A 24221-nucleotide genomic window follows, 5' to 3' on the forward strand; every position below is an offset into this window, starting at 1 on the left:
CACAGCAGCAACAGATAAAGCCAGAACCTGGCAGCTTCCCTAAAGCAGAGTAGACAGCTTTTCCTCACACACCATCCCCACTATAACAAACCTTCGCATTTTTCCAACGGTCCTATCCACCTAAGCAATAATTCCTACTTACTCTGATCTGAGGATCCCTAATGCCTTGATGAATGAAAACCCCACAAACGGCAAATCTTCACCAGAGAAGCCTGCTGGGTTCAACTGGCGCGTAGAGGATAAAACCCGGGAATTCTTCTCTGGTTCATCAAAATTTGAGGTGTCATCATCAGATTTGAGAGTAGGAACGAAGGGGGGAGGAGCTGGTAAAAAAAAAAACAAGAAAAGACAAAATTCAGGTACAGTTCACTCTGCAACAGTCCCACTCATTCAGTGCTTGCAATGGCACTGCAGCTCCTGCTTTTAATCTTGCTAACACAAGCAGACTGAGCTGCTGCTCTCAAATCGTATTACAGCAACAAGAGATTAACCCTCGCGCTGCCAACATGGCTACCACTCTGCAGGCAGAACGTCTCCCACATTGATTAAACTAGGGGTTAGGCTGGGGATCAGAGACTGCTGGTTTGGGGTTTTTTTTCAGGTTATGGGGTGTTTTTTTTTTAAACACATAGATTGAATCAAATCAAAACATCAGGTTAGGAAAATAATTACTGTCATATAGGTAAAGTAATTCAATTCTGGTTCATCTAGAAAATGTCTCTAACCTGTCCAGTTTGTGACACTACGTGACAGTGTACCCTGGTCCTTTGCTAGTCAGCTGAGGGATCCATCTACCTTTTAATATGGATAAGAATCTTCCCAGCATGGGCTTCTAATCAACAGCAAACTGGTCTTTCTCCTGGAAGATTCTTATAAACTCTAGCTACTAGAAGCTAACTGGTCTTTAGGAAGGGAAGAAATATCACAATTTCTCTAAAAGAGCTTGCTGAAGATCTGGAACTCTTGTCGGGACACCACTGCAGTCTGGCTCTGATACAATCAGCTCTAAGAGAGGTATAAATAGCAGGAATTACAATGTATTTCTTAGTGTAATTTCTAAATCGGTACCACTTAACTTGTTAAGCAGTTGTTTAATTTCAGCTGATTTTCTCATGTCTGCTTCAGTTTAATTAACCAAAGGAACAAAAGAACAAGTTCTTCTCAATGATGTGCAGCACCTGAGCTACCTACTGATTTGGCTACGTGTGTGAAAGGAATGAATACACAAGCCTATTGTGCAATTCCTACCTCATTAAATCACATTTTCTAAGATTCTTTTTATTTATTTATTTCACCACTCAGGTCCTCACTCACTGCACATCTACTCATCTTTTCGCTGTATAAAGGAGACAGCTCTTCAGCCAGCATCGAGAACACAGCCCATTGTCACAAGCTGATGGAAGCGTAGTGTGCTAAAACCGTTACCATGGATCCAGTGGAGGGCTCCTGGAGCTGAAGGGCTGATGAGGACTGAAGAACCGGGAACAAACATTACAACCCCTGCAGTGCAGGCTCCCTGCTCCTCATCCCTGCGTGCTCAGTTTAACCCTACCTGCCTGCATTGGTGACAGATGCTGATGCTTATCGGACTGACACAGGCAGAATGAGTCACGGCTGGAGCTTGGAGCTCCCTCTAGTTTGCCAAAGCCTTTCACAGCCCCATTTTAACTCTTCATTCTCTAGACAAATGTACACTCCAACTACCCACCAGACCGGAATAAACAGCAAAATACATATAGCCGTGTGTCTGAATGAACCGCCAAGTCACAACTCTACATGCAGGCTTCATTAGCAGCTCCCCACAGAGCCATTCTGACGCTGCTCCCAAGCAGGGAAACGAGAAGAAATTCCATGGAGCAGATAGGATGCTGCTCACGTACAGTAGTTCCAAGTACATTAGAATGAGATAAATGGGGAAAACACACAAATTAAATAGGTTCTGTATTAAGCAGTTATACTTACTGGCTCCAGAACATTTAAATTTTCTGTCAATAAAATGAATTTATTAATTTCTGCTAATTTATTGGTTATAATATAAATTTAGATACAATATAATGCTGACATTTATGTACTGTAAACATAATTTTGGAACACAGATTGTTGATGAGGATCTGTGTTTAAAAAAAATTCACTTACTGTCAGGATAATGTCCAGCTACTCTTTCATATGCTCTGAATGATTAAAAGCAGAGAAGCAACAGAAAACAGTTTGTAAGTATATCATCTTTAAGGCAAATATAAGCCCAAAGTTATAATCAATTCATAGCAGAGGAGGATAGGTTCACAAATTGGTATTTTTTTCATGTAGGACCTCTGCTGAAAGAGCTCTGCACATTCTCTTAGAGGAAGGGGTTTCTGTGGGGCTTTTAACGTTATCTTTGAAGACAGCTATTGGCTATGAGGTAAAGTAATAGAGAAAACAGCAAACTATTCACTTCGTCTCGAGAAGTCTAGAATATTTCTTAAAGAGGCAGCAAAACCAACACAGCTTCTTTTTCATCATGGTAGAACAACCTTGTTATTAGATATACTCCTCAGAGTCTGACAGAGAACTTCATCTTTGAAAGAGAGATCCAGTGCCTTGCTTCTCACCAGAAATTAGCTATGAAGATCTTAAGTCATCTTCAGGCCCTCGCAATTAAAAGGGAAGTCTTTCCTCTTACGAGCATTAAAAATTCCTAGTCAAACCACACACATAAAAGAAAAAACAGTTATATATACCTGAACTCAGCATGCACATAAAAAGATTAAAAGCTCAATATGCAACAATGGATGCAAGAAAGAAAAAACTCAGTGTGAGACAGAGCAAACCTTTGGAGCTGGTGGGAAACTTTTAGTTTACAGCTATGTAATGCTGTAATGTATTACACAACGTTTTTCTCTAATGCTTAAAGATGCGAACAAAGAAAAGACATTGTGAACACTAGATTAAAAAAATAACCAAAAAGTGGTTTGCATTCACTAGAAATCCATGAGGAACAGTCCAAAACCTCTGAGGTTTTGCAGCATAACCTTGTAACAGTATTTGTATGGAGAAATAGTAGCAACTAAAAAGAAAAATTAGAAAGAACAGTCATTCCACGATAACACCTCTGGATATTAAGTGGTTCTGGACTATCAACAGACGGAACAAGAGAAGCAGAACCTCTTCGGAAGTTTCAGGAGACTGGAGAAAACCTCACTTAGAAGCAAGAGAAATACCTTTAAGAAAAAAAGCTAGATCCACTTTGCCTGATTTTGGAATAATTTGGTAGCTTCTTTATAGCCCTTTATTCCTAAGACTGAAGGGTCCTTTGTCTGATGTTCAAAGCCAGGTTGGATGGGGCTTTGAGCAACCTGATCCAGTGGGAGGTGTCCCTGCCCATGGCAGGGGGGTTGGAACTGAATGGGCTTTGAGGTCCCTTCCAACCCAAACCATTCTATGATTCCATGTCCAAAATATCTACAGAATCAACAGAGTTGTCTCATAAAAATAAGCTAAAACAGACAAGGAATTCTATTCCCAAATGCAGTCACATGGTGACAGAATCTCTAGTTCAATTATTATTTCTTGCTTAAAATCAGAGGACTGCCACACAACTACTGTATTTTCAGAACGAAAACTGGTGAAACCAAACGTTCAAACCATGCCATTGCACCTGAAAAGATGAAAAATTCACACTTTTTTCAGGCTCACCCAAAAGAGGGGGCAAAACTATGCCTCAAAAAGACAGTGAACCCCCCATATTTCATTCATACAGACTGGTTGGGTATAAAGACCTCTTTTTGTCTCAGATATGTTACAAACGTACATGTTCTGTTTACCATTTAAAGTATCTTGTAGAGAACTGCATGTTTTAAAAAAGCCAATTGCTTGCCTAGATACCTCCCCACTTGTGGAAGGATGTAACCTTCTTCCATCTGTTCCCAAGAATGACTTTCCGAGGAAAAGGGGGTGTTGTAGGTTGCTAAGTTTAAAAAAAAAAAAAAGAAAAAAGAAAAACCCAAACCCACCACACATGCACTGCAGTACTTTAAACAGTTTATCATCAAGATTAGATAAAATGTCTCTTACAGAAGGAAGCTTTTTTTAATTTAAATTCTGCACCACTGTGGGTTTTTAGAACCAGTTGAAGGAACATTTGCCTTTACCGGGTCTCTCCATCCTTGCAAAAGATTTTCATGAAAATTCAGAGGAGAGATACTGCATTTCCCCTGGGACAGTGAAAGGTTTGACTGAAATGGGGAATGTAAAGGAAATACAGAATGTTTCTTAAGAATATGTGTTTTCTTGGTCTACAAGGTGTTCTATACATGCATAGACCCTTCTTAAGTAGGTTAGGCATTACTCTCTCAGGCTTTAAGAGGCCTTTTTAAGTGAAGTATTACAGAAAGAACAGAAAATAGAAAGTGCAAGTAATATAATTTAAGGATGTTTTGCTCTAAGACCATGTAAAAAAAGGCATTGTACTAGTTCTAACCAATCTGTGAAATATTATCCTAATGTCTCTTCTGTTCTGTCAAGACAATGATCCAACACACACATTTCCGTTAATAAAAGCGATCTTCAAGCTGACATGAAAGTGATCTCCACTTAGAGAAACCAGCCAACACGTTTTTCTGAAGGCAAGCATTGAAATGAATCATCACAAGGTTTAACTGTTAACGTACTGAATGACACTTTAGGTTCATAAGTATACGTTTTGGACTTATGAACAATGAGATTCAGATTTCTGTCTGTTTAATAGCAGAAGGCAACCTAAAAATCAGTCTGCATCACTAATTTCTTCTGTTTGCACAAGACATTAATATGTTTCTCCTCACGTATACAGTGTCCTCATGCAAGTCCGAATATGCCAGTCCATTTCCAAGACCCCTTGGACTGCAGTTACAACAGTTCTTAAAACTAAAGATCCTTTACGCTACGTGTATGTATATCTCTTACATAACAATAAAAGCCCTCTGACCATCTCGGCTATCTTTCAGCAGATCCTATTTTGGTTTCAAATTGAACAGCTGATGTAATTTATGGATTTCAAATAACAAAAGGTGATCAACAAAATCCCCGAATTATAATATATATAATGCAACCTTGCTGCCAATAACTCTGTTCTCTACCTCTGATGTTAGATACTTATCAAGTATTCAAATAGTTATCAACTTTCCAGTAAAAATCCTGATCATTTAGCTGAAACAGCTAGAAATATGTTTATTCTAGGTAAATAAATTCCAAAATATTTTCAGAAAATTCTGTCAAGTAAATCAACACAACCTTTCAAAAGTTTTGTTTTGTTTTCTTTTGTTTTGGGAGGCTGTGGTTGCGTCTGGTTATGAGGGGTTTCTTAGAAGCTTTAGAAGTCATTAAATAGCAGATACCAACAAATACAGAGATCAAACGCTATAAATATGTTTCAATACTCCAAGGAAGGGGAAAATTACCTGTTCAGATAGATTTAGGTAAATCTGACCTTAGGTTTAATTGTTGGGCTCTGTTTGGTAAACTGAAGGGCTGCTTCACCAGACACATGCTCCTTGAAGCCAAGGAAGCTGGGAGCAGAGGCCACTATCTTTTGGGAGGGGGTTTACTGAAAAGTCAAGACTTTCAATGGTTACCATAACAACCAAACGGTAACCCTGAAAACCCTGTAATGACACATTCTTAACCAAAACCGGTGTGTTAAGAACAGTTATCCTGGAGCTCCCAGCATAATTTAAATACCTGCAAGACAAGGATACCATTTTTTTCCCCTACCTTTCTCAGCCTGAAATAAAAATAACACCACTGCTTTTATAGAGTAGAGGAAAGTCTGAGCGTGTTGACACAGAATTTAACAATAATAGAATCATGAATCATTTAGGTTGGGAAAGACCTTTAAGATCATCAAGTCTAACATTCCATACCCCCAAAATCTTTAACCAGATTAACTTAAGGAACTAGGATTCTTTAATCTAAATCCAAATCCTGTGACCTCTTCCAGCACTCACTAGGTTCATAATTTTCTCAGGCTGCCACTGCTCCTGTTAAACAGGTCTATCAGCAGAGGTCAAGATAAGAAAGAAATCTTGAGCTTTTAGATAGCCTGGGTCAAATCCAACAAGGGTTTTGAACAGAATGACAGTGACAGTGCCCTGAATAAACCAGGAAATGGAGAACCACTGCAGAGAGCAAAGCAATGGTGATATATTGAATGTGCTACTAAAAGCAAGAAGACTGCTGTGTTTTGTGCTAGTTACAGTGGGGTTTTATGAAGTATGAGACATAACAACGAAGTCAGGGGTCAAAACTGCATGAATCTTCACAGTAGGTAGGTCCGGATATTACAGGGAATGATGCAATCCACTGGCGAGCTGCAGACAGAAATGGGATTTTTAAAGTCCCAAATGATGAATTCAACATCATAACGACATTGGGGAAGCCTACCAGCTTTGTCCATCAGGATCACCAATGTCGCATGAAATGGCCAAACACTCTATTAACGTGTGCAGTTGTGTGAATACCGGACAGAAAATTGCCAAGGAACCACCAGAACATATGCTCACACGCCTTTTTTTTCCACATCTGAGATAATGTGGTACAAAGGCAACACAAAAATTTCAGAAATGGAAACCACTGGCTAAGGCAGGGCCCTGGGGAAAGAAGGCAGAATGAGCTGAAGTCTGGGAAATGTATGCTAAAACAATGAAAAAGGCTCAAGGCTCAATGGCTCTCAAAGGACAGAAACAATGGAATTTAACAGAACAGCAGCTCCACAAGTTCAAAATTAATGAATCAACAGAAAAGTGAGTAAACAGTCTGTGGAGCTGACAGCTGAAGTGCTGAGATAGTCATCAAAAGTAGCAGCACTGGCTTAGCAATTTATCATGGAAAATGGAGCACAATCATTCCTCTTACAGCATATTTGATAAAGTATAAGGCAGACATGTTCCTTGCCCAGATAATCTTACAGTTCAAATAATTCAAAATACTATCCAACACCAGTCAGGCACTCGTACATAGATCATTAATGATCTGTGAAATATTTGCTTTGCCATTGAGCTGGTGCCTCAGTACTTCTAAATATTAAATTCCATTGCTTCCATAGTAGTATAAATAATTTTCTGCATAGAAAATTATCTCCTGCACTGATTTTGCCCTATTCCTAATGGAACGAACAGATTTTTGACAAAAAAAAGAAAAAAATCGCCCTGTATTAGTCATGTTACCTTTGAGGAAAAACTCCAATGGCCCTATGACTGCTGACATTTTATCACCTACAGGAGCTAAAAAAACTTCCAAAACTTAAATGAAGTTGGATCACAAGCACTGAAAGAGAAAAAGCTGAATATACAACAAAAAATAATGAGATTAAGCAAATTGAGGTGGGAAAAGCCTGAAAGAACATACTGATGCATTTTAATCTGAGGAAGGACATGGAAAGGACCGTTTCGATTTTCCAGTCTAGTGTCTGGAGTAATATGGCAATCACATCAGGAATTCATATAGAATTGTATTAAACTTAATCTCAGTTTTCACCTGAGAGATGTTAACACATCCTATCTAAAAACCTGAATGAATTCATAGAATCATTAGCTTGGAAAAGACCTTAGAGATCATCAACTCCAAACATACCTGTCTACTACTAAATCACGTCCCCAAGCACCTCATCTACCCACTTTTTAAACACCTTGGGAGATAGTGGCTCAACCACCTCCCTGTGCAGCCTATGCCAGTGCCCGAGAACCCCTTCTGTGAAGAAATTTTTCCTAATATCCAGTCTAAACTTCCCCAATGCAGCTTGAAGCCATTCCCCTTTGTCCTGTCCCCTGTCACTTGGGAGAAGAGCCCAGCACCCTCCTTTCTGGTAGCTGTCGAGAGCAATAGGGTCCCTCCTCAGCCTCCTCCAGGCTAAACAACCCCAGTCCCCTCAGTCGTTCTTCGTAAGACTTGTGTTTCGTTACAACCACCTGCTCCAGGACATAGTGCTCTTTCATTATGAATAATTATTCAGATCAAGCACAACTAAATACTCACATTGTACAAATTTTCGCATTACCCAAAGAAACAGGAGTTGTTTATACATACAGAATGATTCTACTTACAGTTACGGATATTATTCCAGTCAATTTTAGAAAAAAATGGATGGCAGCAGAGTCCCTCGTAACCCAGCCTTTCCTTCTGCCCACAAAGCAGGCTCTGGATCAGATCGAGAAATTCACTACTAACTTTCATATCCTCTGGGAACTTCAGAAATCTCTGCATTAGAAAGAAAAGGATCTCTGCTGAATAGGAAAACAGTCCCAGAACAGCAAGATTAAACTTCATTATTCTGAGAAATGCCAGGCATAAAGGATAAATATTTATAGCATACAAATAAATGTATTTTGCCTTTTTTCCAAAAGGGCTTTTACTGCAGTAAAGATAAGAACACAGAACAATCATTCCCAATCAAATGCTAGACCCAGAATACCATCTTATGTTGAAGAATGGCCAACAGCATACATGAACGGAAGAGTAAAACAAGCCATTCCCCCAGAAAATTCTCCCAAACTTCTATGGATTTTTGGCTTAGGGTTTTCTGACCCAGAGGTGATATCTTTGTATTTGTTAGGTCTCAATGGATTCTTCTATGAATTTTTCTAGGCACTCCTTGAATCCATATAAGCATCCAGTAGCTGCAAACTTACAGCAAAAGCTCGGAAGCACGACAATGCACTATATGAAGCATCCTTTTTTGTTTGTAACAAGTTACTGCTGGCTGCTTTCATTTGATGCCCCTAATTCCCATATTAGAAGAGATAGGAGGCAACCATTCTTTGTTCACTTCCTCAGAGATGATTTTTTTTTCCTCTTTCCTCCTAACTCCTACCACTCTGCGCTGCTTTTCGGACTAAGAACTAAACAAACATTTGCATAGATTATAATATCAAGATACTGTTCTGGAGCCCACCACTGGGTAAAGTCGCAAGACTTTTCCCTTCATACGCATTAGTTCGAACTTATTTACACTAAATTTCACATGATGTTTTAATCGTGCAGACATTCAACAACCTTTCTGCAGCTCTTTATAGCCAGCCCTTGCCTTTACTACCCAAAAACACTCGGTAAGGTCCAGAAACTTGATCGATCCACAAACCATCCTTTCAATCCCTTTCTAGATTATTTTGGAAACACTGCAATTACAGTTTCCTGAGATGGAAAGCTAAATCTTTTTTTAATTCATGCACTACAGACAGTTATTTTTAGACACTTATTACCAAAAAATAACTTGATATCCACAACAGAGACATGTAAAAACAATATAAAGCAGATAGTCTAAATATTTTACAAACATAAAGCAAGAAACGCCTATAAGCTTTTTTTCAGCTGTAAAAGCACAGGTTTTAGTTACAGCCTTTTTACCCAATCATGTGGAAGGATTCCTCTACCTGAAAGTTCATGATGTTATTCAAAGTTTTTGCTGAAGTCCCCTCAGCAAACGGAGTTCTTCCATAAATCATTTCATACGCAATGACTCCGAGGGACCACCAGTCACATTCTGGACCATAAGAAGCTTTCCCATCCCCGTTCAACCCCGTTAGCATTTCTGGTGCCATGTAGTCAGGTGTGCCAACAGGTAGCTTGGCATTTACCTAGAAGCAAAGACATTGTGTTCATTGTGATCTTGGTAATAAAGCAAATCTTTTTTCTATTTTACTTTTTCTTTTTTTTCTCTTTTTTTTCAAAGCCTGATTTTGTCTTGCAATACACCACTAGGATAAAGTAGAGTTGCCTTCAGCTTACTCAGGTATTAAAATTTTAATAAGCAAATATATATCTAGCGAGAGCTGCAAAAGATACTCGAGCTCATGCTTGAAAAGCCATTCATAAATGGAAAAACGTGAACAGCTTCCACGTTGGACAAGAAAGGCAGAAGAACAAGGTACAAGGAAGGAACAGATGCAAAGTTAAGTTCTCCCTTTTTGACTGGACTACGAAAACAAGCCACAGACAATGTGTTTAAATCCACATTATTACCGTTTTGTTTACTGTCATTTTGGCAGCTGACCCGAAGTCCACCAGTTTAATGTGTCCTGTTCGGTCAATCAGAACATTCTCTGGTTTGATATCTCTGTAAGCAAGAATAAAGCAATCGGTGCCTTTCTGTACCACTTCCCCAGTCCCGTCTAAGTAACAGCATTTCCCTTTTCAGATACACTCAGCCACATACTCAGTTGCACAAAACCCTAACAAATGGGAGACTGATTTCCAATTGTTTCCAGGCAAATATTAAAGTAGTAAAGCTCCCCTTATTTCATGTAAAGTTAGCAATTATTGACAGAAGATGGAAAGAGAAGGTAGTTTTGCACCTTGACTACATCATAACTGAGTTACAGTGAAATAATATGTAGCTTTCTTCCCAAATTTCCTCACAAATTATTCTGTGTATCTTTCAAATCCAGGCAGCTACACCTGGATAGAAAAACCAGAGCCCATCCTCTACGTGCAGCCGCTACAGCTGCTTGGAACATAAAATACTTCATAACATTTCCAAAATGTCAAAATGGAATAAATTTATTGAACACCAGTATGATTTGAAAATGCATACAGTAACAGCCTGCAAGCCTTGTTCTGATCTTTAGAAAGCTGTGATATTTAACTGCTCCAACATCCTATACTGCCCTGTTCACCAATCAGCACACAAGTTTTAACAATTACCCTACTTTCCCATACTCCTTGGTGCTAAAAGCAACAATCTCTGGAAAAGGTTTTAATTTTTTATAGTGCAACATTAAGGTTTATTTTTACTAAGCTACCAGAAAATGTATGTAACAATCCTTTCCTGATATTAGTTTGAACTTTACATCAAAGTTAATGCCTTTAGCTACAATTATAGTTGGAGTCTGATTAATTTTCTAATTTTCTCTTCTGATACAGCATGTGAAATACTGTCCTGAGAGAAGACGGAATATAAAAAACCAAGAATGCATCATTCCTGAACACTTTTTCTGGAACGATATTGACCAAATATGTACAATGCAAAGCAAACTTCACCTACCGGTGTACGTAACCCATCTGATGGATGCTGTGAATGGCTAAAACCAACTCTGCAAGGTAAAACTGCACCATGCTCTCATCTAGCTGGTCCTCATATCGATTTAAGAGTGACAGCAGGTCCCCTCCAGGCTGATACTCCATAACCTACATAAAATTTTAAAAGGAACAGATATAGTTCACGTGCACAAAGGACATTCCGTTTGACTCCTCCAAGTTACACTGGACACCTAACAAATACTAGCATGTAATGCAAGAGAATTTACAGAAAATGAGCACATTTCAACCATCACATTGCTCTTCAACGTAACAATGGCAACAGTGTTCAACAGAGGAGAAAATAAATAAAGACTATGCATTACCAAGTAGAGATTTTTCTTGTCTTGAAATGCATATTGTAACTGTGGAATCCATGGACTGGTGCTCTGAGATAATATACTGCGTTCTTCCTCAAAAAATGATACCTACAAAAAAGGTAGAGTTCAGCTACACCACGATGAAATAAGTTGGACTACATTAGAATCCCTTAGTTTTAGCAAGATCTGAGTCTGTGCCAAAAGCACATATCACAAAGACCTTACACCAAAAACATTAAAGGTTATTTCTTTGTGATGTGCTTCTTTAAGAAAAGTAATTTTACTTCTTTGCGTTTTCCATTCCCCTCCCCTTTCTGTGGTCTAGCTTGCTTTCAACTGAACAGTCCCTGCAGCAAAGGCCAGCTCGCCTTTCAAACTAGTGAAGCATGTACCAGTTCAGTCTTGGTTGACCTCATCTGGACTGGCTCTAGTAAAATAAAAATACTCTCAAAAAAATCAGACAAGCAGAGAAGAATCCAGAGCAATTATGGGGTAGCATCTCAAAGCTAATTCAGTAATAAATTCATTGTAAGTTATTAAAATACAATACTTTCTTGAAAGCATCTTCTAGCAACTATTTAATTATTCAGATGAGCAGCCAGACAACAAGAAATTAATTTTATTACAGAGCTACTGCAAGGTCATTTAGACCAGCATTCCCTACTTCCCCGAACCCACACTCAAGATTGAGCATATGTCATATTGAGAGTAGTATCCTACTCTGCTTTCTCGTCAACCTATGCCGTAGGAAGAGTAATTTCAGTTTATCTTCATTTCTGATAGCCACAAACAGGATCTTGAAGCAACTTAACCGCACCATATACTGGAAATAACTGATTTAGATATTGCTGTATAAATTCACACGGTCTTTCATAGAGTATCTCTGTCCTATTTCTAGATTAGGTTTGCGTGGCCAGGTTTTGGGAGTCAGGGGGCTACAGGAGTGGCTTCTGTGAGAGGCTGCTAGAAGCCCAGCTGAGAGGAGGAGTGACATCTGTTCTTATTCTTCATCTGTTGTTATTTATCTTACAATTAGACAGTAAGCTCTTTGAGACAAGGGCCATTTTTTGTTTTGGATGGCGCCTCACCCAATAGATTCACAGTCCAATGGCTTTTAAACACAGCAAAATTATGCGCAAACATATCACTTCACTCAAATGTAGGATGATCCTTCTCAGGATACGCTTTAACTTAATTCAAATAGTAGTGACACAAAGGAAATGCTCAACAAATTGTAATTTGTCTTTCTACCATCATTAACAGAAGAATATACATACGTGCTCCTGCGCCAACAAGGACTCCTTGCTCATCACCTTCATAGCATACACATCACCAGTAACTTTCTCTCTTACTACTTTTACATCTGCGAAGTGACCACAGCCAACAATACTCTTAACTTCAAAATCCTTCACGCTGGGTTGCAGTTCCCTTAGTTCAGCTATAATCTCTCCATCTACAAAAATAAAATACTTATTTTTACATCATCCAAATGGCATTTCAGAGCAAACACAACATCAAAAATAAAAAGACAAAGAAAAAACCATTTAATTCCAGATTCTCAAGGAATGTTAAATCATTCCAGAAAATGGTTCTTAAAAAAACAGTATGCATAAGAACCAGAAAAAGACTGCATTAAAGCATAGTTAAGAGTGAAATATGGAACACAAAGAATCAGGAAATGTTAAGACAGTTCCCATAGCAACGATAATTCTGTCCCATTCATAACATCATGGGCTGATAGCCTCTTTTGTTTCTCATTTCTTTCCCACCATCCTTTACCAATACAAAGTCTATTCTCTAAATACAAGGGCTTTACCCAGCCAAGTTCTACGAGTCAAGTGGCAAGGTTTTCTACTCTGCCTGTGGGAGGCACTAGTCTATTGTCTAACAAATAACCATAGACATTCACTTCAGTTCAAGTTTTCCATCAATTAGTTTCAACCAGCGTGTACTGTGATAATCACCCACTCTCTATGTATTGTTCTAAAAATTCTTCAGGCTAGCAGAAAAATGCTCTCCACTAAGAATATCTAGAACTGTTGGATGGAGCCATGATAGAGGGCATGATAAGCTACTTGTAACCAACTGGCTTTCTAATATGTCTAAATAGAAAAATTGATGATTGTTTTTCTTTTCCCCAGAAGGAATGTGAGCATATTATCAGTAAAATATTTAGTCCATCAGAAATTATATTTCTGAAACACAGAATTACTATTTACAAGTTACACATGCAAAATTTGGATAACACATGTAATTCAAAAGATTACTTCAGGCTGAAAGGGCCAAGGATTACCAGGTTCCTTTCTAGATTTTTTTTCCCATTCCTCTAGTCACTCTCCTACTTTCAACCTCCAGCATTCTTCCACTGAGCATACGTGGAGCTCTGCTGTATGCAGCACTCAGAGACTTTTAAAGTGCTTCCTTGCCTATAAATACAGAACAGACTAAGAAGAACGCACATTCAAGTCACAGCTCTTCAGAAGCCATTTGTTTGTATGTACCAGTAGACAAAGGGTGTCTACCAAGAGAACAGAGACTCCCTTTTTATAAGGAGTCACATGGAAATGGCAAAGGGTAATGGGTATAAGTTGCTCCTGGGAAGACTCTGATTGGATTCCAGAAGAAAATTTTTCATCATGAGAACAGTTAAACATTGGAATAATCTCCCCAGGGAAGCAGTGGATTCCTCTACACCAGACACTTGAAAGGCTCAGCTTGACAGGGTTCTGGGCCATGTCTTTTAAACTATATATTACCTAAAAGGTTGGACCAGATGATGCCTGAGGTCCCTTCCAACCTGGCATTCTGTGATTTGATCTTTTTGGACCTGATCAAAGCCTGACTAAGATTGCCCAGATCCCCTCTGATGTGTTGAGACTGACGACAAAAAGTCAGATGCTCAATCTCTTTGGTTACAATCACTAATGAATCAAAGCAACTAAAACATTATTTAAACAAGAAGGTTCTTAAGAATCGTCATTTAATATAACACCTAAAAATTAGTCCGAACAAACTTACACTTCTTAACAAAGTTGCCAACGTGTTTAATTTTCATTAAAGCAGGGTTTCTGCATTCTTCAAAAAGAACGAATAAAGAATCAAGGATGCCTTCCCGGGAGAGAGGAGACATCTGCTGTTGAGTCACAAAGAGTGGCTTCCCCTGGAAAAAAAAGAAGCAACAGCAGATGGAGTCTCAGACAACAATGAAAAGCCTCAAATCAATAACATATGTAGAGAGCAGATTATATATTATCTATTTCAAAATCACTGCTTCAGAAATTAGACAAACGATACAGAGCATGAGGTAAATACATCAACTCACCACGTACAGGTATTTTACTCATAGACAAAGCAATCCTTTAAAGACTGCTAAAGTTCAGATCATGGCTTTCTTGAAATTATCTGCATCCTGGTCTGCTGGCTTTGGTCTGACTGTCTTTTTTCTTGACATATCATGTGGGTTTTTTCAATATTGGCTCTTAGAGGGAAAATCTAATGAACTCTGATAATCAGACAGCAGCTGATTAGGTAAACCTATCTCATGACAAATCCTCAGCTACATCAGCAAGGAAATGACAGATTACAGGACACAGAACACAATATTTCATCTTGTAGTGATGAGGGACAATGGATATAAACTGGAGAAGGGCAGATTTAGGCTAGGCATAAGGAGAAATTTCTTCACCATGAGGGTGGTGAGGCCCTGGCCCAGGTTGCCCAGGGAAGCTGTGGCTGCCCCATCCCTGGAGGGGCTCAAGGCCAGGTTGGATGGGCCTTGGGCAGCCTGAGCCAGTGGGAGGTGTCCCTGCCCATGGCAGGGGTGGGACTGGATGGGCTTTGAGGTCCCTTCCAACCCAAACTATTCTGTAATCTTTACGTGGGAAAGTCCGCTTAAGCTAAAACGTTAGCAGGTGCACGTAAAGAGCAGCGAGTTCCCGCCGGGCCGGGCGGTACCCAGGCGGCCCCTCTGACCTCAGCCCGTCCGTGCCTCCCAGGGCCACAGCGGCCCGGCGGAGCGGCCGCACGGACGAGCGGCGCTGGGTTTTGGTACGCCGGGTGCGGACACAGACAGAACTGAGACCAGCGAACCCCAGGCCAGACACCCTTTACCTGAAAGAGCAGATTTAACCGAGAAGCCCGGCTGCCGATGGGCTCCGCCGGTCCCGCCTCCACCGGATTTCGGGCGCTGCACTTGAACTTCAGCATCTTCTCTTCTCGGCTCGGCTCGCAGCCGAAAGAGAGAGACGGACCTTCCAAGGGGAGGGAACGAGGCGCCCCGACGGCCGCTCCCCACCTGCCGCCCCGCTTTGCCGCCACCCGCGTTTGAACGGCGCGCGGGGCGGGGCCTCCCCCACTTCCGGTGCCGCGCGCCCCGCGGCCAATGGCGGCGCCGGCGCGGCGGAAGTGCCGCCGGTTCGTGACTCCCCTGCATCTGTCCTCCCTCTCTCCCCGCTGTTCCCCTTCTCCCCTCTGCCCTCACTCTCCCCCCTTCACCCCCTCTCCTCCCGCCCTCCTCGCCGTACCCCTTCACCCCCTCTCCTCCCTCTCTTCGCCATCCCCCTTCACCCCTCTCCCCCTCTCTCCTCAACACCGTCTCTCTCTCCTCGTCTCCCTCCACCCCTCTCTCCTCACCACCCAGGTGGCTGTGACCGGGCCGGTGCCCCCTGGGGCGGGCGAGGGCCAGGCCGTGCTCCCGCTCTCCCCACAGCCCTCAGACAGGCTCCTACTTTGCATTTTTTGTCATCTTGAAAGGTAAAACTGACTCATCCCGAACAGCTCTGGCTGAAGCTGATTCAGTGTCGTGGTTGGCAGCAGTTAGAAGCCAAAGGGAAATAAACGTGATTTTAGAAGCTTCACATTCATTTCTGCAAAATACTTATTTGCCCTTTAGGTCCCAGTTGTTCTGGGTTGGTTCATTTTGTGTGGTACGTGTGGTTTTACTCATATCTGGGGTAATCGGCTTTCAAGTGAAGCATTGGTGAGAGCATTCCCACTCAGCATCCCCTCCAAAGCGCCTACGTGCCCTCCATGGAAATGCTGAGTGGAATGCAGCACGACCTTGTTCAGCAACGGATCAGCACAGTGATGTCAGCGTACATCGGCGTGGAGCATCGCTGCCGTCTGCAGACATCACAGCTGGGCACAACACAGGATGCGTTTCACAGCACAGTTCTGTTAGACAGCAGTTTGGCAGTATTTAAGCTGGTAACAATTCTGGGTGATGAGGCTCCTTAAAAATAACAACGTTGCTATGCAGTGGCATAAGACAAGATGTTTTGTCCAGCAATCATTTTAGTTACTCTAATACTGGCTTGACATCTAGCCGGTAATGTGCTGATGGATTAATTAGATTATGAATTTATACCACTCATTTTACAGCTCTGTGTTTCCTTCTGCCTTTTCCAGTCCACCCCTGGAACACTGATGTGTTTTGGTGCATTTCTTGTCTCAAACTTGTACATCTGTGTTCATTTCAAGTTACTGAACCTGAAAGAGCTTTTAAAATCTAATTTATTGTCCACCACCTGCACTGCCAGTTCGCTTTTTGGATTCCACTCACGACACTGTCATTGTCTGTCACATCCACAACCACACTGCATAGCTCCTAAAAAGACATGCAATAAAGAGCTTCCTTTTCGTAAACTGGTCAATTTTCATGCTAGTGCATTTGGGTAAAGAACCACGTACTGCCTTGACATCTGGATCTCTGTCATGTCTAAGGGTACTCTGTCCTAGGTTTTGGACAAGCCTTGTTGGCCCCCATGCAAACTGAGAGGAGAGCTTTAGGGTCCTCTGCCTTTCCTCTTATGCACCAATGCCATTAGACTCCTCTCTTTTAACTGCCAAAATTAATGTTAACTATCCACGTTGTTTCTAATGCCACTTGAAACATTATCTGTACATTAGTTTAGATTTAGAAAGTGGGGGAAGTAAAAGAGCTGGGTTGCCTTTCCAACAGCTCATTTCCATGTTGTGTTCAAGTAACAAGGTGTGGTTCTCTTTCCATTTTCTCTACTGGATGGCACAGAACAGCTGATCCACAAAGTTTTCATCTCACCTACATTAGGCTACCCTTTCCTGCCTACAACACAAACACTGCTTCTGGTTCTCACCATATCCTGAATTTGTTTGACCGGCCAGGTGTGTGGCACAGCCCTACCTGGCAGACGAGCCTGCCTCGGTCACCTAACTGGCCTCCCAACAGCCCGGCAGGTTCAGCTACAGCGTGAATTTTTTGCTCTGATTTTCATGTTTATGAATTAATATTCATGGCTTCATGGGGGATGATGTGACTGAGAGCAGCCCTGCGGAGAAGGACTTGGGATGCTGGTCAATGAGAAGCTCGACATGAGCCGGCAACGAGCGCTCGCAGCCCAGAAGGCCAAACGTATCCTGGGCACAGAGGGGCTGGAACTAGATGATTGTTAAGGTCTCTTCCAACCCAAACTATCCCATGATTCCCAAATAAAGATTTCCTTGCTTGTGTACCGTTGAGTGGTTGCAAACAAGGAAGCTGGTTGTTCAAAGAATTCTTCAGGACAGATTCAGTTTTGCTCAAAATTTAGGGGCAGGCTCAGCTTAGGTTACTTCCCTTCAAGAAGGTCCTTAACGCATCTTGCTAGAAGCAGCCACGTGGGAGAAGATCACATTTTCCTTCTTTGTTGCTGTGTGAAAGACTCACACAAACTATAATGTCTACTAGCAAAATGAAGTAGCAGCATAACAATGCAGCTGCACCAGAGGAGTTACCAAACATTACGAAAAGAAGCTGAAGTGGCAGATGAATTGAGTGGAGGAGAGAGAAAAGCAGTTTCAGTAATAAAACCCCAGTACCCATTTCTGATGTCTCAGGTAAAAAATAAATACCTGTTTAGAAGAACACACATTTCATTTTTCTTTAAACCAGTGATCTGAAGTCTTCAGAGTGAAAGTAATGATTGTTTCATACTTCTGATATTTTGCTCAAGAGCAATCATAGTATGCTGGTTCTTCATCTTTATAATGGTCAAATTATATATCACTTCTCAATCTTGGCAGCTACTCCTGTGGGTAACTTCACTTACTTGTAGGACCATCAGCAAGCCTGCAATTGTACAAAAAAAGGGCTTATTGCCTACTATTAAATTAATAGGTCATTCAGAAGTGTTACAGAATAAATAGCTCTGATTTTCCCTAAACAGGTCTCATTACAGTGCTCAACGTGTTTTGAAATCTCACCATGCATTGAATTGTTCACCATCTGATTTGGCATTTTTTTGTTGTAAGAGCAGGGGTTTTCTTTTATTTCCTTGGCCACAACTCTCCTCCCTGGTGCTGTTAGAGCATACCAAGGTTACCGTGTTCCAAAGACCGCTTGTCACTGTAACACCCTTCAGGCTCACTCACCATCTAAGACATAAGTAAGTGTAAAAGCAAAAGATCAGGCACGCAGGTATGCCGGCTTCTCGCCAAGAACCTGGCACCTGGATTCTCATTCAAACTAACATCACCATAATTTAATGGGCAGAGAGATGCCAAACCCCGCTAACACCGCCTGACTGTTAACTCCTGTATTTACAGCAGCATCACTTTTAAATATCTTTATCCTTGGAGCAGCAAGGCACTCGTGGCTGTGCCCAGGAAGGTGACTTCCTGAGATTTACCTGTGCTGGAAGGCAATAAAAAAGGCTTGTGCTATCACAATTCTAAGAGCTAAGCATCACCAAAAGACTCCCAGGTTTTTTTTTTGTCCTACCTTGGAAATCACTTCAGCTCTGTTGTTTCCAAATTTTTATGTTAATCCATTCACCCAGATTGGTAGCAGTCTGCAACCCAGGCTTCCAGAGTGTGTGGATCCCATAAATAGTGTTCTTCAGGCATTCTTTTGTTGAATATCATGTCTGGCCCTTAGTATAGCTAACCTATATCTGTATGAAAACAGGAGATTAATTATCCCCTATGAGCTCAATGCCTTTCTCCAACTCACCAGTATTTAGAAGATCCTGTAATAAACCCAGCTTTTCCATTCTTTTCCCAGCCTTAAGCCTCATCGTAGCTGTTACCACCTTCTGCATCAAAATAAAGAGTTAACTTGGCTGACCTGAGTACTATCATAAACCCTCACTCATAGCAGCTCTCACCGTTGTTTAATGGGACTTAAATAACCCTTAGATCATAGGCACATATTTTTCTACTTTGTTTTCCCAAACTATTACAAAATATCCAGCTTAGATGCACCAATCGTGCACACTGTGGGGGATAGAAATATTTGCACAATACATCTGAAGGAATAACAGTTATGGAAGACGTAAGTAAATTCATTTCAGTGAAGATATAAAGGCAAAGAGGAATAACCACCAGGAAAACAACTTTATTGTCTTTCCCTCTAGAGCATTTTTAATTTCCTCCTTAGAATTTTTGGAAGAAGAACACTCTGCAATTATTCTCCTAGGATAAGCAGAAAGGAAATGAGAGTTGTAAAGACCTAAGTGGCTGTTAGGTGCTTCTTCTACAGACTTCCCCTAGAATCTAGGTATGAGCTACATCTGATAATATGCTTCAAGGTTATTTTGATTGAAATAGTAAAGGTGTTTTTGTTTGCTTTAGCAACGTGCTAATAATAATAGTATATAAGTGCTCATGTTCATGGAGGAGGTATACATTATTTTTGTTTTCTTTATATTTACAGAAGCAAAACCCATTAAAATGGTGTTTTAAATACACATGGTAGCCTTCCTATCATGTATTTAGCCATCACCTTTTTATTTATTTATAAAAATGCAGACAGACAGGTGGTGCTCTTCAGACCTGATCCCAGCGCAGAGGATTCCTCATTCCAGCACTCGCTGATCAGTGACCCATGGTTTCTTACTACACTCTCCTAACATTGCAGACCTATGTTGAATTTCTCTCTAAGCCACAATGTAATCATGCTGTATTTCTGCTGTGGCCAAAATTAAATGGTAACTAAATTGGGTCACTAACAATCCTTTTTATATCCAAACTGAGCACTTAACCACATGAAAGTGAAGCGCTTTTTCAATCCTAATAGTCCTGCACATTACTTTTTTTTTATATGTATCCTAAAACAAATACCTCATTACTTACTGGAAAAATAATTTATTAATTTTTAGATGCAGCGAAAAGCAAATGATCTTTTACATATCTCAGCTTCAGGCTTCCTTTGTGCTATCACAGGAACACCCCTGATTCCACAAAAATTGTTTTATAGAAAGCAATTTATTAAACCTCACGATCTGTCAAGACACATGAATATTGATGCGTTCACATTAACGTCTCGTGGAGCTGCTGAAAACTAAATTATCATGACTTAATGGGAATTATATGTTGCAGAGCAACAAGTGACAAGGGCTTAATTAAAGCAAAACTGATAAAGAGCCTGAGCAACTACAGTATATGTTTTGTTTCAAATGTAACTAAAGAACTATTTGCATGTGTTCTTTGACGTAGAATGGAAGAAAACATTGAACTCTGTTTTAGAAGATAAGACTTCTAGCAAAATACTCAATTACTCTGGAATTTAGATACAGTAATCATGTAAAAGATGGCCACATCAAATCACATTTTACCTAGATTCCAAAAGAAGTTATGAACTGAAATACCTTTATAGTGAAGGTACCAAATTCTTTTGAAAGCACAACTAAAACTTATTAGTAGAATTTAATCTCACATTTTTCCTAGGATGAACAAATTCTAGATGTTCACAGGAAGGCTTTTTCCTTGCCTTATATCAACAAATCCACAGGAAAGACACCTTTTAGTTTACTACAACAATCATTTGCTGCTTGTGGGATAGTCATCTGTGCTTCATTACCACGTGCTGGAATTCCATTTAGAACCCTGGCATTCCTCACCCTCCTGTGGGCTGCAGAACATTGTGTATCCTGATTTTCTGACTCAATCCAGTCCATGCACTATATTCAGAAACTGGAAATATGATCATCATCAAGGGAAAGAGCCCAAAAAGATTCATTCTGTCAATTTAAGTAGCAGGCTCTGAGTCGATCTCTGTCCCTGTGATCCGCCAGAAACAGAGACGTGCCAGACAGATATCTCCCTACCCAATACTGATGAGCAGCAGGGCACGCACACCCATAAATCCCTTTGGCTGACTTCCAGAAAGGTGTACGAATGTGAATTATTTTAGGAGTTAGCTAGGCGTCATTGAAAGATACCAATATATTGCTATATCATTGCAATTTTGGGAAGAATAGGTCTAGCTATTGCTTAGAGTTTTCAGGAATAAGTAGGGTAGGTGGATGCAGGAATTATGCTAACGAAATTAGTGTAGTTCAGTTTTCCTTTTTGAGAGAAGGATGTTTGTTAGTTTGGTTTTTTAAACAATAGGTCTGCGCAGTGCCGTTCACAAGGTACAATTCAATTGGGAAGAGCCTGTTCACATCAAATCCCCCCACTGGGCAATGGGCAATGGCTCCAGTCATCTCTGCCGCAGAAGTTACTGGGAAGCACAGGGCGCTTTCCTGCAGCCCAGCGCTGGCTGACAGCTGTAGCCACAACACACCACAGAGGCCCAAGATTTGTCATCTAAAAGCAAAATAAACCCATTTTCTCTTACCTATAGTTTAGTAAAACAAGTACTGTCAGACTGAGGGATCTAAAGCATTAAAATAGATTCAAAGAGATCTCTTAAAATTATGTAAGCTCTTTTAAAATCATCAAACTGTTTTGCTAACTGGTGAATTAAAACACAGAGGTAGCCTTGGCTTCTTCACATAACTGAACTCTAAAGAAACTGGTTTTGATTTGGAAGATTTATTGCAAAAATTCCAGTAAACTCTAACTTGTGCACTGCAGCCTTATGGGCACCAGGGCCACCATGAATAGGGTAAGAAAGAACAATAACAGCACTTTGTTCATAGTATAAATATAAGCATCAGATGGGGCAATGAAAGCTTTAATGTAGAAGGACTCTTCCAGGTAAGACTAAAAGAAATTTAAATATGATTGCCTGTCTATTTTTCAATTTGGAATCACGATTTTGGTGCTTTTCAGATTTAAGATGTTCTTGCTCTGAGTGGGTGCGTTCATTCCTGTCTTGAAGCACTCAGCAATGACAGCCCACACGTTACTTTATTTAATTCTTCTAGAATTAGTTCTATACTGTTTGCTTGGAGGCCGAGAAATATTTTACAGAGGCTATTGTGGGATTCTGATTTTTAAACAGTTTTTCCATGTTATGAATTGTGATGAATAAGTGATTAGGACATAACACTGACAAAAGGTGAAGTAACTTCATGTTCATATAGGGAATGACAATTCCTGGCTGCTCTGGAGGTCCCTGCATGGTCAAATCACTCCTTTTGGAGTGCCATTCATTGTTCCTGATGTGCTATTGGCCTGGCTCACATTATTTTTTTACATTTTTATATTTCCTTTGCTACCTGGAAGGAAAATGCTAAAATAACCAGTATATTCTTCCCCAAACAGAAAAAAACCCTCAGTGGGAAGTTGTTGCAATAATGGAACGTTCACAGTCTGCCAATGAATTGCATTTGGCCATTTTTATCTGGCTGGATGCTAAAATACAGGTCTTGAAAGAAGAATGGCAACTCCATGCAGAAGGGTTTCTGTGGAATAAACATTTCCTGAAAAAAAAACCCACCAGGCTTAAGGCTACTATTCTTTTTTTTTTTTTCTGTGTTCTTAAAGTACTGCAGACGGAGGTAAACTTTTAAAAATCACTTTGTAATAAAAGGTGGGTTTATGCTACTGTTTCCAACTCCTCTATAATTGAGTGAAATACAAAAGTACCAAGGTAGAATATGTTCTACTTTCTGCTCTTCCCAACACTCCGCTATCCAACTTTCCTACAAGAAATGAGTCCTGTGCACTGGTTCTCTGAAATTTTGAAATGGATGAGATGCAGCACTTACAGATCAGACCAGTGGGTGAGAGCAGCTGATAGCAATTACTTTCTTGGAAACAAAGGGAGAAGTGCAAACTTGTTGGGCCATAGTAGATGTTACAATTCTTAAACCTTTTAAACGTGAAGCAGAAAGCAGTCAGCTTTTTATATACAAACGATTATCAGAAAAAGCCCGATAGCCAACCTTAAAATGACAAAAACCAAATACATCTATGCTAAATAATTGTTATTTGCTAACATTTCTAAAGCAGAACACTTAAAATCCTAAAGCTTCCACTTAAAATCCTTCAGATGACAGTAAAAGCAGTGGAGGAGGCTGAGCTCTGCAGGAACTCAATCCACCATGAGCAGATATTAGCAAATAAAGATTTTACATTTTGGATTACAAGATGCCGGAATAAAAGAGTATTTGCACACAGGCTACATGGATTTATTGCCCCTCTGTCCTCTCTATATTCTCCTGGGTTTCATTCTGATGCCTTTCAGTCCCCTAACATCAAAAGATGATATATCAACCCATTCCTGTGAATTAGAACAGCTATTTCTCTCTTTAAAAGGGCTCTTTAAATCCTACTGGTTTTCTGCTTTGCCAGGCTGGGATTCTTCAGCAGCAAACTGAGCCAGAGGCACAGACGAGCAATGTTGGCAGCGGTGCTCAGCAGCTGTGTAGAGTCTGCTAAAGGACAGCTATTCTACAACCAGTCTTCCCACAGTAAATGCAGCCTCTTGGGGTAAAAATGTCATCTAAATATGTAAAACTCTCCAATCAACAGGCTGGTACAAGGTATTTATAAAGGTGAAGGTGCAGAAACAAGCCTGTCCCACCACACTATTGTCAGCTGCCCCGCTGTGGTACTATAGCAGGAGGACACACAACTCCCACAGTACAAATCAGGACTACAAAACCATCAGAAAATGGCAAGCACTAAATAACATTTTTCTTTTCATCTCTATCACGTCCTTTGTAAGGGGGCATTTCTACCCAAGCT

The 24221-nt window shown here is 40.4% G+C and overlaps 1 protein-coding gene across 8 annotated transcripts in view; it reads right to left on the reverse strand.

The window, feature by feature from the left end:
- The window catches only part of CIT (citron rho-interacting serine/threonine kinase), a 71198-nt gene extending 55593 nt beyond the window's left edge, over positions 1 to 15605 (reverse strand). For 7 of the 8 annotated variants that reach the window (XM_054082156.1, XM_054082155.1, XM_009566550.2 and 4 more), the window contains exons 1-9: positions 15456 to 15605; positions 14364 to 14505; positions 12623 to 12798; positions 11352 to 11453; positions 10994 to 11136; positions 9973 to 10066; positions 9384 to 9587; positions 8058 to 8211; positions 143 to 323 (exon numbers count right to left, since the gene is read on the reverse strand). In XM_054082156.1, the coding sequence (XP_053938131.1) occupies positions 143 to 323; positions 8058 to 8211; positions 9384 to 9587; positions 9973 to 10066; positions 10994 to 11136; positions 11352 to 11453; positions 12623 to 12798; positions 14364 to 14505; positions 15456 to 15551 (1292 nt within the window). In that variant the 5' untranslated portion in view covers positions 15552 to 15605. Of the gene's footprint in view, positions 1 to 142; positions 324 to 1425; positions 1529 to 8057; positions 8212 to 9383; positions 9588 to 9972; positions 10067 to 10993; positions 11137 to 11351; positions 11454 to 12622; positions 12799 to 14363; positions 14506 to 15455 lie in introns of those variants that run through there. The other variant, XM_054082157.1, reaches the window with a different exon arrangement.
- Positions 15606 to 24221: the final 8616 nt, after the last annotated feature.

This window comes from Cuculus canorus, chromosome 17, assembly GCF_017976375.1.
Source record: "Cuculus canorus isolate bCucCan1 chromosome 17, bCucCan1.pri, whole genome shotgun sequence".
NCBI lineage: Eukaryota > Metazoa > Chordata > Aves > Cuculiformes > Cuculidae > Cuculus > Cuculus canorus.